This window comes from Pristis pectinata, chromosome 16, assembly GCF_009764475.1.
Source record: "Pristis pectinata isolate sPriPec2 chromosome 16, sPriPec2.1.pri, whole genome shotgun sequence".
NCBI lineage: Eukaryota > Metazoa > Chordata > Chondrichthyes > Rhinopristiformes > Pristidae > Pristis > Pristis pectinata.
The window spans coordinates 27,328,082-27,342,319 of NC_067420.1; the positions used below are offsets into that span (position 1 = coordinate 27,328,082).

General features: G+C 38.7%; 1 protein-coding gene across 2 annotated transcripts in view; it reads left to right on the forward strand.

The window, feature by feature from the left end:
- ccm2l (CCM2 like scaffold protein) overlaps positions 1-13,203 on the forward strand; it is a 32,915-nt gene extending 19,712 nt beyond the window's left edge. For both annotated transcript variants that reach the window (XM_052031382.1, XM_052031383.1), the window contains 4 exons: positions 4,850-4,913; positions 5,032-5,179; positions 9,077-9,215; positions 12,538-13,203. In XM_052031382.1, the coding sequence (XP_051887342.1) occupies positions 4,850-4,913; positions 5,032-5,179; positions 9,077-9,215; positions 12,538-12,800 (614 nt within the window). In that variant the 3' untranslated portion in view covers positions 12,801-13,203. The remainder of the gene's footprint in view (positions 1-4,849; positions 4,914-5,031; positions 5,180-9,076; positions 9,216-12,537) is intronic.
- Positions 13,204-14,238: the final 1,035 nt, after the last annotated feature.

A 14,238-nucleotide genomic window follows, 5' to 3' on the forward strand; every position in this document is an offset into this window, starting at 1 on the left:
TCCTGATAATCTGCTCCTTCAAGCATAGTTGTACCTTAATTAGCATTGACCTAGTGTTGGTCTGTCATCAGTAAATACCTCTCAATGATTTGTGCCAATGCCTTGTCCAATGCTATCGGATTCTGCATCATTCAGAAACTTACAAGTAAATGTACAGGACCTTCATGGAAAACTTACAGATTAAGTACCTGATAGAGTCTTTTGCATTGGATAGAGGTACCAAAAAGACATTTTATTATTGAAGGAGTTTATACTCATCCAACAGCAGAGTCTGGTGCAACAAAGCTTATCAAAAGTCATACCTCATGTTACAAAAGTACATTCACAATCATACATACTACATAGCTTCTTAAAGAAAAAATAACAAGCCTATGCAAATCACCACTATCTGCATACATCCACTATAACTATTCACATACAGGCAATTAAATACTGTTAAATGTTTACATATAAATAGAGTTATCAACAATAAACTTAGTCATTCTACATGTATTCTTGATCTCTGAGATCTCAACTGCAAAACTGTCATTATCAACCCTGAAATGTCTTTTTTAGACACCCTCAATTCTGATGGATTACCTCCTCCACTAGGCTGTGTGTCATTTACTTGATTTTGGGTTGCTGGTGCCTCTCTTGTGCATTAATGATATTATTTTAAAGTTAATCCAGTAATTTGACCACAGGCTCAATCTACCCATCCTTTTCCTGATAACCAACTGCTTGCATATTGATCAATGTGAACTTCTGACATCTTCACTCATCTTTACCATTAAGTCCTGACTCACAGGATTTCTGCAGTTTCCTCATGGCTCCATTTATCCAATCCTCATGCCTGGTTGTCGGTGTACTCTCATAGTGTCATTCACGTTGTAAAATTTGCCACACCTTTGTTTTTTTTTATTTTGCTCTGGTTTTCCTTCCAAGTTGGGCTGCATGAAGGTCACCCATGTTGACAAGCAACAACCCTTCAACTTCTCATCTGAAGAATACCTTGTTATGGAATGATAACTGACATTGACCAGGTCCAGATCTGTTGACGAATATCATTCAATGATTTATGGCAATGCCCTGTCCAATGTGATTGGTTTCTCTATCATTTAGAAACTTGCATGTGGATGGGGAAACTTAACAGACTGAATGGGAAAGTCAGTTTATAACAAGTGTGCTGTGCCTATAGGTTTTTTTGCATTGCTGTTCACTATAAAAAGTAACATGGATAAACAGAACAATGTTAGCTGATGTCTATTGGATGACTTGGATCCTTTTGTCCTATAATTGTTGCTTTCTTGTTTCCTTTGCCATAAGTACAGAACATTCAACCTCCCTATTAGACACTGGAAGGTTACAAACTGTGGACTATTATCAGAAACCAATTCTTCAGAAAGCCCATATATGCTAAATTAGACCTCAAAGCAGCTACAGTTCATTTTGCAAAGGTGATCAGAAAACATCATCAATGATCTCCAATTGAAAAATGCCTTGTTCTAAATCAGATCTTGCCTCTATATAAAGCAGTCAAGACAATTAAGAGCTTTCATTCCATGTCCTTGTACCAGACTGTACATAGCATTTCCCTGAGAATCTGCAAGACTTCCCCAGAGTAGATCCCCAGAAAAGTACTACAGCTTACCAATGGAGTCACACTGGACAACAGCCCATACATTGTCATGCAACATGCAGCAAGTCTGTGTCCATGGTTGTGAATGTGCTGTAATGTTTGTGACGGTCCAGTGTACTTGAAGCATCCTATGGATTACTTCTTCAAGACCACCATAGTTGGATTTATCTTTCCCATTTTTTGGGTCCTTATCAGCCAAGGAATTCTCACTGCCCTCAACTTCTGTGATTACATAATACAATGTTATGGACATAACGTGACCTACTGCTATTACCACTCTCTCTCTCGTGCAGCCCCACTCCAGAATTGCAGCCTCACATTCTCGAACATCACCTCCATAGTAATCATTCTGCATTTCTCCTCAAACACTAAATAGGTTTGGCTGAATTCTCTCATCAATAGCTCCACAATACAAATGATTGTGCAGCGTGTGACCCACAAAAGTCTTCAAATAACACCTCCTTAACTGTGTTTTTAGCCTGACCACATATTCACCATTCCTTCTGGACCCTCATTCCGCATGACAAAGTTGTAGCTCTCAAAAATCTCTGAAGGCTCTGAGTTAAATATCCTCTTCTATAGTAAGTGGCACTACTAAGCTCACCAGATATCTTTCACATCTCTAGCCCTACTGCCAGCAATAATATTGCCTTTCTTCTTTTACCATACAAGGCTGTATTACTTTGCTCTGTGTCCTCCCTGGGACCTTGAAGATACTGTTTGCTCACAGGAAGATCTCTGGTCATTCCATGTATAGTCAAAATGGCTAAGTCTGATCAGATTTCTCCAGTTAGCTGACAAATCTACCAAATCCTCTGCTTGCTATCATCACTGCTCTGCCTAGAGAACACTGTTGCCTGTAAACTTGATTACTTCTCTGTGACTTCCTCAAGCAGCAACATCCTAAACTTAATGCCAAAGTAGTGTCCATAAGCACTGGTCACTATGACAAGTAAAGACAGGTCATCCCATTCCTAAGAACTGTTCCTAATCCAACAGAACCAAGTTCCCACACAACAAAAGATGCCTGCAGCCCCACAGCAGCCAGCAAATCCACCCCACCAGTATCCCAAACACTCATTTGTATGTATGGGCTGCACGTAAATCAGACGTTTATAACCTGGGGGGGACCTGGATAGAACTACCAAAAAAATGTCCTTTATTGAAGGTAGTCAATGCCCAGTGACAACAATGGCTATTTAGCAATGAAACAAACATCATTCCTGATAATGCACAGTGCTTGAAAGTATATTGACATTCATATATTCTCCAAAAAGCAACCCCACATGTCCAATTTTCAGCATTTTCCAGACACACAGAACAGAATCATAATCCACAACCATTTCCCTTGAAATTATAAACTTAATAGAGTACAGTAGGATAATAGAGACTGCTTTTGATTTTCTTCATTATTTTCTCCTTCCCCTGCCTAAGCAATTATCAACTGCAAGTGTTAGATTTAAAGGGATGAATCTTGCTGCAGTGGCTGACATTCCCATTCACATAGAGGTCCCAGATTTCCATGCATGAATTGTGAGTCCCAAACTCACTGAGTCACAGCTGGCATCACACCTGTCACTATGATCCATCACTGAATTACATGTGAAGACCAATTCTACTGTAATACTTATGGAATTACCACTCAATTCCTACAACTACTCAGTCCCACATAGGTTCTGGAACTCCTATTTACTTCGAATGGAGATGCTGAGCCAGCAGAATGGAAGCTGAAGGGGAAAGGAAGACTTCTTTAAATTATATATTTTATGTTAATTATTTCTAGGTATTTTGTATTTTTATTTAACTTTGGAGTTACTTTTATTAAATTCAATATTAATTTTTTCAATGCATTTAATGTCAGGGACTTTGGAAAGCATTTATAAATGCTATCTAGCTTTAACAGGAGATGATGTTTTACCTTCTGTCCGTGCGGTACGGTGTTCCGGGGGAGGTCTCTGTATCGCACTGTCCCCATGTTGCACTGTCCACAGCCCTGTTACCCTATGGATCTCACTGCCCAACTCAGAGGTGTGGAGGGTCAGTAAACCCAACCCTCTTCATCCAGACTAAGTATGAGAAACCAGCAATTCCAGGCTGTGGGACAGATCCCAGACAATCCAGCCCAAAGCATCTGAATAATAAAAGAAGAATACAGCCTACCTATTAACAGAAGTAGGATCATCTTCAGCCTTTGAGGAAGAGAAATAAATTTGCCTTTAGCATTCTCCTAAACACACTTCCTCATTAGTTGTAAAAGTAGTCTGAATAAAATGCTGCAACTTGACAGAAGAAATTGATTTTTAGTCTCAGGTTTGTTTTACTGCATTATCAGTCAGTTGCTTCTCCTTAACAATCACAATAAAGCAAGGAAGTAATTGAAGATTTATTTAAACCAAATACTCACATGGCTTTTTAAATATTAAGTGTGAATTGCAGCAAGGATGTTGTTTACTTCACAAGAATTAATGGGAGACCTCTTTGGTTAAAATATCAGCAAATTGTTAAGATAATGAAATTATTTGTAAAGTGCAACCTTGGTGAAATAATACTGTACTGTGATGTTAACCTGTCACTTTACTATGATTTTTTAAATGTAAATGTTGCAGACGTGTCACTGATTTAAAACATTGTGAATTTAAACATTAGGCTGGGCAGGCAGAGGGTGAGGTGATACCTACACAGCACTCTGAATGTCACATTTTGGTGGGAAGGTTGCAGTTTCAATGTGTGTTATGATACATCATTTCTGCTTCTGGGCTACTTGATTGGTTATTCAGTTTCACCATGTGCTTCTTGTGTAGAGTTACTGATAGCTTCTCATTTTAGCTGTTTTGTGGCTGAAAATTCATCAGAGTCCAAAGCTATGGAAAATTTCACAAACATTATTGGTCTGTTTCACAAACAAATTGGGCCTACTTGGCACAATTTCTGTTTAAGAATCAATAAAGACGCAAGGTAAGACAGAGATGCTTAATAATTACAAGTGAAAATATTTAGTTGCTGTTGTTAGATTTTTTTTAACAGTGAAAACTAGGAAAGAGGAAAACAAGTGGAGGTTTAAAAATATTCCATCACACAGAAAAGCATTTCACTGTGTATAGTGACCAAGGTTAAAAATATGTTTAGACTATTACAAAACCCAGCTGTAGCTGGACACTCGTATTCCTTTTCTGGTGATGCCCAGTAACTATTTCCAGTCCTCCAACAATCTCCTTTTCACTGATTCCACAGGTGACAGTAGACAAACAGCTGAGACCTATGGCTATGAAGCAGATTTTAGCTGCTGCAGTTCTTTGTAAGTATCCTTGACTTTGGAAGGGATTCTGCATAAAACATCAGTAATGGGTTTTCTTGTTTGCCCATTTCAAATTGAATTCCTTCAATCAACTCTTTTTTTTATTTTTTGAGAGCAGTGATGGATCACAGGACACATTTGATCCTTACTGTTGTGGCAGCTCTTCCCCCTCATGCAGGGAATCACAATTTAGCCAAGGCACAGTCGGTAGTGAGAGTGACCAGAGTAACTCAGGAGCTGATCTGCTACAGGATTATATGACAACAGTAAGTAAATGCTGGGTGAATTGTAAGCGACACATTTTAATCTATAATCATCAGAAGTCTTCTTACACTGATGGAACTGCAGAAATGTTCAATAAATCTTCCTCGCCTTATCCTGTGTTTGCAATCCACTCGTATCTGTGTCACAGAGGCTGGTCAAACATTTCAACACAATTTCTAAATCACAACTTTATCCCAGCCAATGATAGCTCTTTTTTTAAACCAACAATACCCTTACCCCTTCTTGGTTTGTAGCTCTGTGCAACCTTGGTTAACCTGTCAATCTTCATGCCTAACTTTAGGTGTTGGCAGCTGGCATCATCACAGTTGAATCTAACCCAGCTTTCTTAAACTTCCTTGCCTGCACAGTATGCACAAGGTAACTGCTGAACCGTGATCATGATCATAAATCTGGGCTGTTTTTCCCTTTTCTATTGCAGGTTGCTGAGATCAGATATCAATGGGCAATATCAACCAGTTAGAGACAGGAACTTCCTGCCTTTATGTCCAGTCTTACATACTTTACATACTTATCCTTTGAGGCAACCTGGAAATTGAATTACATGTTCTAAGCAACTCTATGCCAGCTGATTGTATTTTTCTTCTTTAAAGTTCATGGGGGAGAAATTTACTTTTGGTCACCAGTACCAAGTGCAGAAAATACTTGAACCACTCAACAGGTCAAGCAGCATCTGTAGGGAAAGAAACACACTTGATGCTTTAGGTCAAGGACCCTTTGTCAGAAATGAAAAAGTGAGAAAACAAGTGTGTGTTTAAGCTGCAGATAGGGGTAGGGGTGAAGTGAACAGAGGTAATGTCTGGTATAGGCTGCAGTCCTATAATTACAACCATGTTCTGAGCAATGAATGCAATGCACTGAATTGGAAAAGTTACAAGTAAATTGCTGCTTCACATGGAAGGACTGTTTGGGTCCCAGGAAGGTGAAGAGGGAAGAGGTTAAACAAAAAGGTGTTCCATTCCCTGCAGTTGTTTGGGAAAGTGCTGAGAGAAGGACAGTGGCTGGCAGAGATGGAAGAAGGACCAGAGACTCACTGAGGGAAAGGTCTCTTTGGAATGCTGAAAGGATAAAACAGTGTTTCTGATTGTGGAGTCCGTTGAAGGTAGTGGAAATTATGGAGGATGGTCCATTGAATGTGTAGGGTGGTAAGGCAGAAGCTGAGGTCAGGGAGCACCCTATCCTTGCTGGGAGGAGAGGGGCAGGAGCAGAAGTGCAGGAAATGGAAAAGCTGGAGGTGAGAGCCCTATCAACTATATTGGAGGGAAAGACGTGGTTAAGGAAATAGGAAAACATCTTGAAGATACTTTTGTGAATAATCTCGTTATCACAGCTGATACATTGGAGATGGAATGGAGGGTAGGAGGAGGTGTGTGATGTAGGGGGATTATAAATGTCCACAGTGAAGTTGGGTTTGTTGGGACAAGAAAACTGTAAACTGTAAACCATTAATGTAGTGGAGGGCATTGGATGTAAGTGGGAAGGGACTAGACAAGGGGAGAAAGAATAGAGTCTAAATAGTAAGGCATAAGTATTGGGTGGCGAGGGGAGGCTGAAGATGATCTGCTTGAATCCTGCTTGAGGATCTTGGGGAGGAGGTAGAAGCAGACTGTGCAGGAAGTAGAAGCAGGATGTACTGGAGGCTGTGGAGGGAAGATCTCTTGAAAAATTAGATTGGTCACTGATATTCGGTGACGGCCCATTGAGAGTTATGAGGAGGTGTCCAGGAGCTGAAGTCCTCCCCCATTTTGATGGTTTCTAGTTTCCTGCTTCCTAACAGCTCATCTTCACCATGGATGTCCAATCCCTCTGTACATCTATTAATGCTGCATTAAGTTTCCATCCTTTCATAAAACTGATTGTGTAATAAGTTTTTTTTTAAATTGCAAGATCTATGCATACAGGTAAATGGGAAACATGAAAATTAAGAATGCAAAAGTGAGAAATGTCTGTTTTGCCTGCCCTATCCACTCCATTATTTCACTACTCAGGCTGTTTTAGTGATAGGTTTTCTGCATATGCCAGGGCACTTTGTCCATGTGGAGGAAACATCATTATGTAGACTGGCTGTGCTGGGGGGCTCAGATATCCCTGAATGACAGAGGAAAAGATGATCAGGGTTCTCATTCCCAATCCCAGCTAAAAATATCTGTGTATGGATATCATATAACAACTGGATGTGGCAAAGATTTCATGCCCTGTACAAATGAAAAGCCTGCTTGCACATATTATATCAGGAACACATGTGAATAGTGGCCAGTGACTGAAGCAATGAGGGATGTGTAATGCACATTGTAATGGGGAATGAGTAATGTGTACAACTGTGCACAGAATGGAGGCAACACCTTTAGGACAGAAGAGACAGTTCACTGCATTTATATTTTCCTATCTTTTCTTTGCTATTCATGCTCTTTTCCATTGTTGAAATTTGCTGTCTTCTCCCCCTTTCCACATACTCAAGCTGGTTCCAACCTCTTGTCTCCCTCTTTGGAGTTTGCTATCCACATCAATAACCAGAATAATCTGGTTGTTGTAATTAAAGCCTTCTCTTGTATCAAGATTCTACGGCAGGAAAGGGATTGTGATGCAAGACAGTTTCTTATAGGTTAGGATACAGATATTTACTACCTTTATTCTTTTATTATAAAATAAGGTACAAGTGTAACACCATTCGTTAGACGCACATGAGCTTCTGAAACCTCAAATGCCTCTTCTGTAACTGATGGTCTACTTATCCTGAATGAACTATGAAGTAAATGTACACCACTGTCAGTAGAGCATGACAAAAAGGATTCTAATGTAGCAGTTGTAAAAAAAATACTTCATCTACCAAAAAGACTGTTGGCATGTCCTGGTGACTATGAAATGCAGTTAGAGTACTGCATCTCCGACCAACATTGCAGAATATAGCTGTGTATCTTTTACTTAAGTAAGTCTTGGATTAGCTCCAAGTAGTAACTCTTCCAAGTTCTTTTTATTAAATGTTCAATAAGAGCAGGCGTTTACATCACAATGAAGAGCTGGAACCCTTACCCTCCCAATAAAACCTGCCCTCGGCAACACCATTGACAGAATTCACTGGCAGGAAAAGTTCCTTCTGGGCACAATTTTGATATAAGGCAGAATATTTGTTTCAGCTGCACAATTTCTACCAGACTCAGCAGTGGGAATAACAACATTCATAATTCAGTGGAGGAGAAAATGAATGAAAATAATTGTGTTGTTCCCAGCACAAGGACAAAGATCTAAATCAACAAATGAATGAAATTCACAGCTTATCTCTTCATATGTTTAAACAAGTTTCAAAAATCTTTTATTTCCTCTTTCCTGACCTTCCATGCTTCTTTGACAAAATAAACATATTGATCCGTGTCACAGTGCAGGCTGCTCCATTTATCAAGGGATATTTTTGACTAGCAAAAACACCAAATGCAGTCCAAATAAAGAATTGTACTTTAAAATGCAGAGATCTTTTGTCTACTATCACTGCTTAGACACTATCACTGAATTAATATATCAATGTTTTAAAAAAAATTCCAGACATCAACAGGAGTAGAAAGGTTTTGCATTCCAGACATATATTGTTAATGAACTTTCAAGGGTATCTCTACCTGTGTTTCCTCCTTAAAGAACCTCCTAAAACCTCACTCTTTGACGATGCTTTTCATCACCTGTTTTTGAATCTTGTATATGGCTCAGCAACAACTTTTCTTTGCTAGCATTCTCATGAAATACTTTAGGATGTTTTATTATACTGAAGGTGCTTAGACAATAGAAGTTGTTAATATTATATCCACAAATACCAGTAAATATTATCCAGAACAACAGGATGAGTCATATGGTTTTTCACAGAGTTAATTGTGTTTTCTTTCATTGGTTATAAGCTGAGAACAAAGTTGACACCTCAAGAAATTCAGCAGTTTGCTTTGCTGCTCCGTGAATATCGAACAGGTGCTTCAGTTGAAGATTATTGTGCGGAACTTCTTCAACTTTATGGAGAAAAAAGAAAGTTCCTCCTTTTAGGTAAAAACTTTTCCATGTAAGTCATAACTGATTAAATCACTCTTCAACTGCGTAGGCTGTTGAGACAGTTCTCTTCTGGCAGAAGATATTTAGAAGAGTTGCATAGAATTATCAGAACAAAAAAATACATTTGGCTTTGTATCTGAAAATTTTATACCGTTTGCCTTTATTGTCTTTTGTCCTGTCCTGCATAAACCAACTGAATTATTCAAACGCAAACTGTTCACATACAGTTTGGTCTCCTGAAAGAATAAAGCACAGCATTGGTTAAACCAAGACGGAGACACAAGACTGCAGATACTGGAATTTGGAACATACCAATGTAATCCTTGTAGATCACATTTGATTTACAACTCATAATATTGTACTCCTTCTACATAGTCAGTGGGAAGATGATTAATTAATCAGCACAAGCAGAACAGTGACTTGACTTCAGAATTACAATGACGGTGCAAATTGCATTCAATTTAACAGTAAGCTCACTGCCTGCAGTTTTCCAATATACACTCCCAGTGGGTGAAGCTCTTCACTACTGGTGCAGTCTTAGAAAAATATTCCTTCATTAACTTTCAGATTTAAAGACCAGTTCATTTCTCTGCAGAGACAAATGAGCATCATTCTGGTATATTTCAAAGAGTTGGGGAAGCAACAATATTTGCTTATGCTGGGTTGATAAGATTATTCATAGTCATAGAGTCATACAGCTTGGAAACAGGCCCTTCAGCCCAACTCGTCCATGCTGACCAAGGTGCCTGCCTGAGCTAGTCCCATTTGCCTGCAGTTGGCCCATATTCGTCTACATATCTCCTATCCAAGAGCCTGTCCAAATGTCTTTTAAACATTGTAATTGTACCCACATCTACTACTTCCTCTTCCAATATATCCACCATTCTCTATGTGGGAAAAAAAATTGCTCTCAGGTCCCCTTTAAATCTTTCCCCTCACACCTTAAATCTATGCCCTCAAGTTTTAGACTCCCCTACCCTTGGGAAAATATTGTGACCATCCACTTTACTTATGCCTCTCATGATTTTATAAATCTCTACAAGGTCACTCCTCAGCCTCCTTCCTCTCTTATCTCTGTTTTGGGTCCCTGAGTTCTAAACTGAAATGCTGCTGGTTTGTTGGCTTAATAGTCTTTAACATTTGGATCACACTGCAAAAAAATCAACTTGCCAACTTTATGGTGGGCAGATCATAATAGTCTTGCTTTACATTTTTCTTCTAGTTCTCTGGAGGGGGAGAAGAGGTTTGTTGATCTGTATGTTTATTATATACAAGAGAACATTGGAAAACCAAACAAATGTGGTTGTGGAATGTGGTCTTTACTTTAACCATGATAACAATATAGCAAAGATTGCCGAAGTGTTATTTATTAGCATGAGGGCAGGGAACTTGTTCAAGCAAAACAATGGTATTAATGACAAAAGAAAAACAACCAGGACAATAAGGTTCATATCATATTACCAAAATTCAGCAAAGGACATTTAATACAGGAGAGATATCAGCTCTCCTAGTGTTTGTACAGAGCATAAAATCTGTTTGAAATATTGTATTTCAGCAGCATTTTAAGCTTTACATCTCCTGTCCAGAAACCATGATCTAATTTTTAATGATAGTTGTGTGTCTATTTCCCAAGAATACAACCCTAATTATGTTTGCTAGTATTGTACTTCATTTATTAATAGAACCTGGTGACAAAAAAAAACAATTGATTCTTCAGAAGTACCTCGTAGTCTAATCTTCCTCCTCTCCCACCTAGGTATTTAGCAAATGCTTAAGTTACTTTGCATTTCTACTGCTGTAACCTTGCTCAGAAACCTATTACTTTGTTGGTTACTCTTCGTTGGTCATCTCTCAGTCATTTCTTCTCAAAGGTCACCTGTGAAGCTCTACATTTCCCCTGCCATTCAGAATGCAATATTATCTGAGCCTCAGGAATCATCTCTTAGCGAAGGCAGACATTGATGATGAAATTCATCTTCACTTTAAGTGTGCCAACACAGCTTTTGGTCAATCGAGGAAAAGGGTATTTGAAGATCAAGACCTCAGTGTTAGCACAAAACCTGTGATATACTGGGCAACAGCGATCCCTGTTTTCTGATATGTTTCTGAGACCTGGACTACTTACAGCAGAAAATATTGGAAAATATACTTCCAATGCTATCTCCATGAAATTCTCCAAATTTACTAGAAGGATAAGCAAATTAATGTCATTGTCCTCTCCCAGGCCAACCTTCCCTGTATCAAGGCCCTTGGTACACTCAGTCATCTACATTGGGCAAGCCATTTCATGCACATGACCAACGTCAGACTTCCAAAACAGTCACTCTATTCAAAGCTCTGTCATGGCAAGAGGTTACCAGGAAAATAGAGGAAAAGACTCAAGGATGTGCTCAAAGCTTCCTTGAAGAATTACAACCCTGACCTTTGGGGAAACTCTGACCTCTGAACACGCAATGTGACAAAGAATCATTCAGGATGGTACTGAGAACCTTGAGGCCGTGTATAAACAGCAGAAGGAGCAGACCACCTCACAAACCAGCTACCTGCCTGCCCATTTGTGGAAGAGTAGGCAGTTCCCACATTACCTCATTAGCCTCCTCAGAACCCAGAAAACTGGAGGGGAAGTAGGTCATCAACTCTGAAGGACTGCCTAAGAATATTACCTGCACACCTCCATCATTTGAACAATTAGTTTGTAAATCAGTGACCAAAAGTAGAAATAATGGTGCGGACAGTAAAGCATAATCTGCCTCTAATGTCACAATTTGGTCTCAACCTGTCAGAGATACTCCCTTTGTTGTATCCATCTTCTTTACAACTTAAAATTAATTTGTTTTCTCTCTTTCCCAGTTCTGATGATGGATCTCAAACATGACGTGTTAACTCTGTTTCTCTTTCCACAGATGTTGCCCAACCTGTTGAGTCTTTCCAGCATTTTCTATATTTATTGCAATGGTGGAGATTTGGTCTGACCAAGTGCATAGAGGTCAGGTTTTGTATTGCTTGTTGATGGAATATGTTCCCACTCAAAAGATATATTAATATTCTACCAAGTAATTTTATTTATAAAATGTACTAAATACTGAAATGGCCATTTAGGAGAAGCAAATTCAGTGTTTATCGAATCAAGGCATCTTTTTCACCAGTATCTGCTGAATTCTCTTCATTGAGTTCCTGTTGATGCTTCCAACCCACTAACTTTCAGAGTAGTTACTTCCAAGGGAGGTGAAATTAGCTTTTTGATACATTTGTAATTTCTGCAGTTCTTGCAAGAGAAACTTTAGGCTAATTAACAAGTGTCTCAATCTTAATGTAGGTATGCGGGCCTTCATACCTGATCAAGATGCCAGCTACTTTGAGGGCTTTTTAGAAACCATTGGAATTAATGATGGAAGAGGAATACTGACAGACAGTTTTGGAAGAATTAAACGGAGCATGAGTAATACATCAGCATCTGCAGTCAGAAGTTATGACAGCTGGTCTGTGCCTTCAGAATCAGATGGTTTTGAAAGAATGATTTCAAATATCACACATGACATTGAAGCTTTAGGATGTGACGTGGAGGATGATTTATTGTGATGGATGTAAAGTTGCCTATTCACTTTGTTCAACTTTTCTAATTGATAAATTTACTTCAGTCACTCAGTACAATGGATGTAAAAATCCACAAACCTTCTTGAACCTTACGATTAAAAAATGTACTGTGCTAAATGTTTAGAATTTTCCAAATGTTTAAAAATAGTCAATGCTTTGATAAAAATGCAGCTGAGCAGCATTATTATACAAAAATTTAATACACGTATTAAAATTATCTCTCCCCCTGCCCATCATAATAACCAAAACTTTGCTCCAGACAGGCCAATATCTTCATGAGATTTTGCACAGATGAATTTCAAACATCTGAGGTAAGCATTCACACAAACATACAGCTCATGACATTTTGAAGTTTATATGAGAGGCAGATTTTTTTTGCCAACCTCCACAAAATTATAATGTTATTATGTAAAAATAATTTGAATTGGATTCCAGAATTCTTTGAAAGCTGAGAAAAATGTCCAAAAATGTGAATAATAAATGTTATTTAAAATGTCACACCATATGATTGATGTTATTATAATGTTAAAGTATAATGAAATGAATGGTGATTGCACTATCTGTTTCGAAGGCCTTGCTATGATTCTTACAATAATGGTGTAAGTGCAATAATGACTCTTTTTTGGCACACAGATGAAATCACTGATGAGAAACTAAAATCATAAACAAATTATGTATATACCATAAACCTGCTTTATTTCCACTGAATAATTATATGTTCCTTTTCCAATTTCATTTCCTTCCCTCTCTCTATCTCTCTCTTGTTGCACTACCACATTCCACCCCCAACTTTCTGTGCTTCCTGTATACTCTATTGTAATTATGGTTTTACCTCTTTCTTTGTGTGAGGTTTGCTTTTAACCTTTCTCATTTTTTGTTTCTTCTTTTCTCTTTCTCCTTTTTGTCTTCCAGTGTCTCTCACAAATGTTCCATTCTGATACACAATACTCCATCAATGTGCTATCTCTTAAATTTGATGTAGCCAAGGTCAAAAGAAGTACTCGAGCTGGGAGATGGTGATCTGTGCTGAGGTTTTGGAAATGATTTGGGTAGGCAGTTTTGTAGTATTCGAGGAGGTTGGTGAAAGGAAACAGGGGCCTGCCAGAATTTTGGCAAGGTACTGGGTGAGATCCTTCCATTAGGCAGAAAATAGGAGAAGGGCTGGGACTTGATGACATTGGCAGACATAGGGTCAGGTCTGGCAATGCTTACCTCAGGTAGGGAATGTTGTTGATCAGTATTGACATAAAGAGCTAGAAATTCATTGGTGCTAGGGAAAGTATTATTAACAGTTGTTGCCCACCACACCAGTGAATATTTTGGTCATGAGCCAGTTGCAGCAAAATTCAGCATTGCCCAAGTCATTAATCCTTGTGTATTTCCTTTCATGTTCTGTGCCATTATGGAAGGCAACTGAGATGCT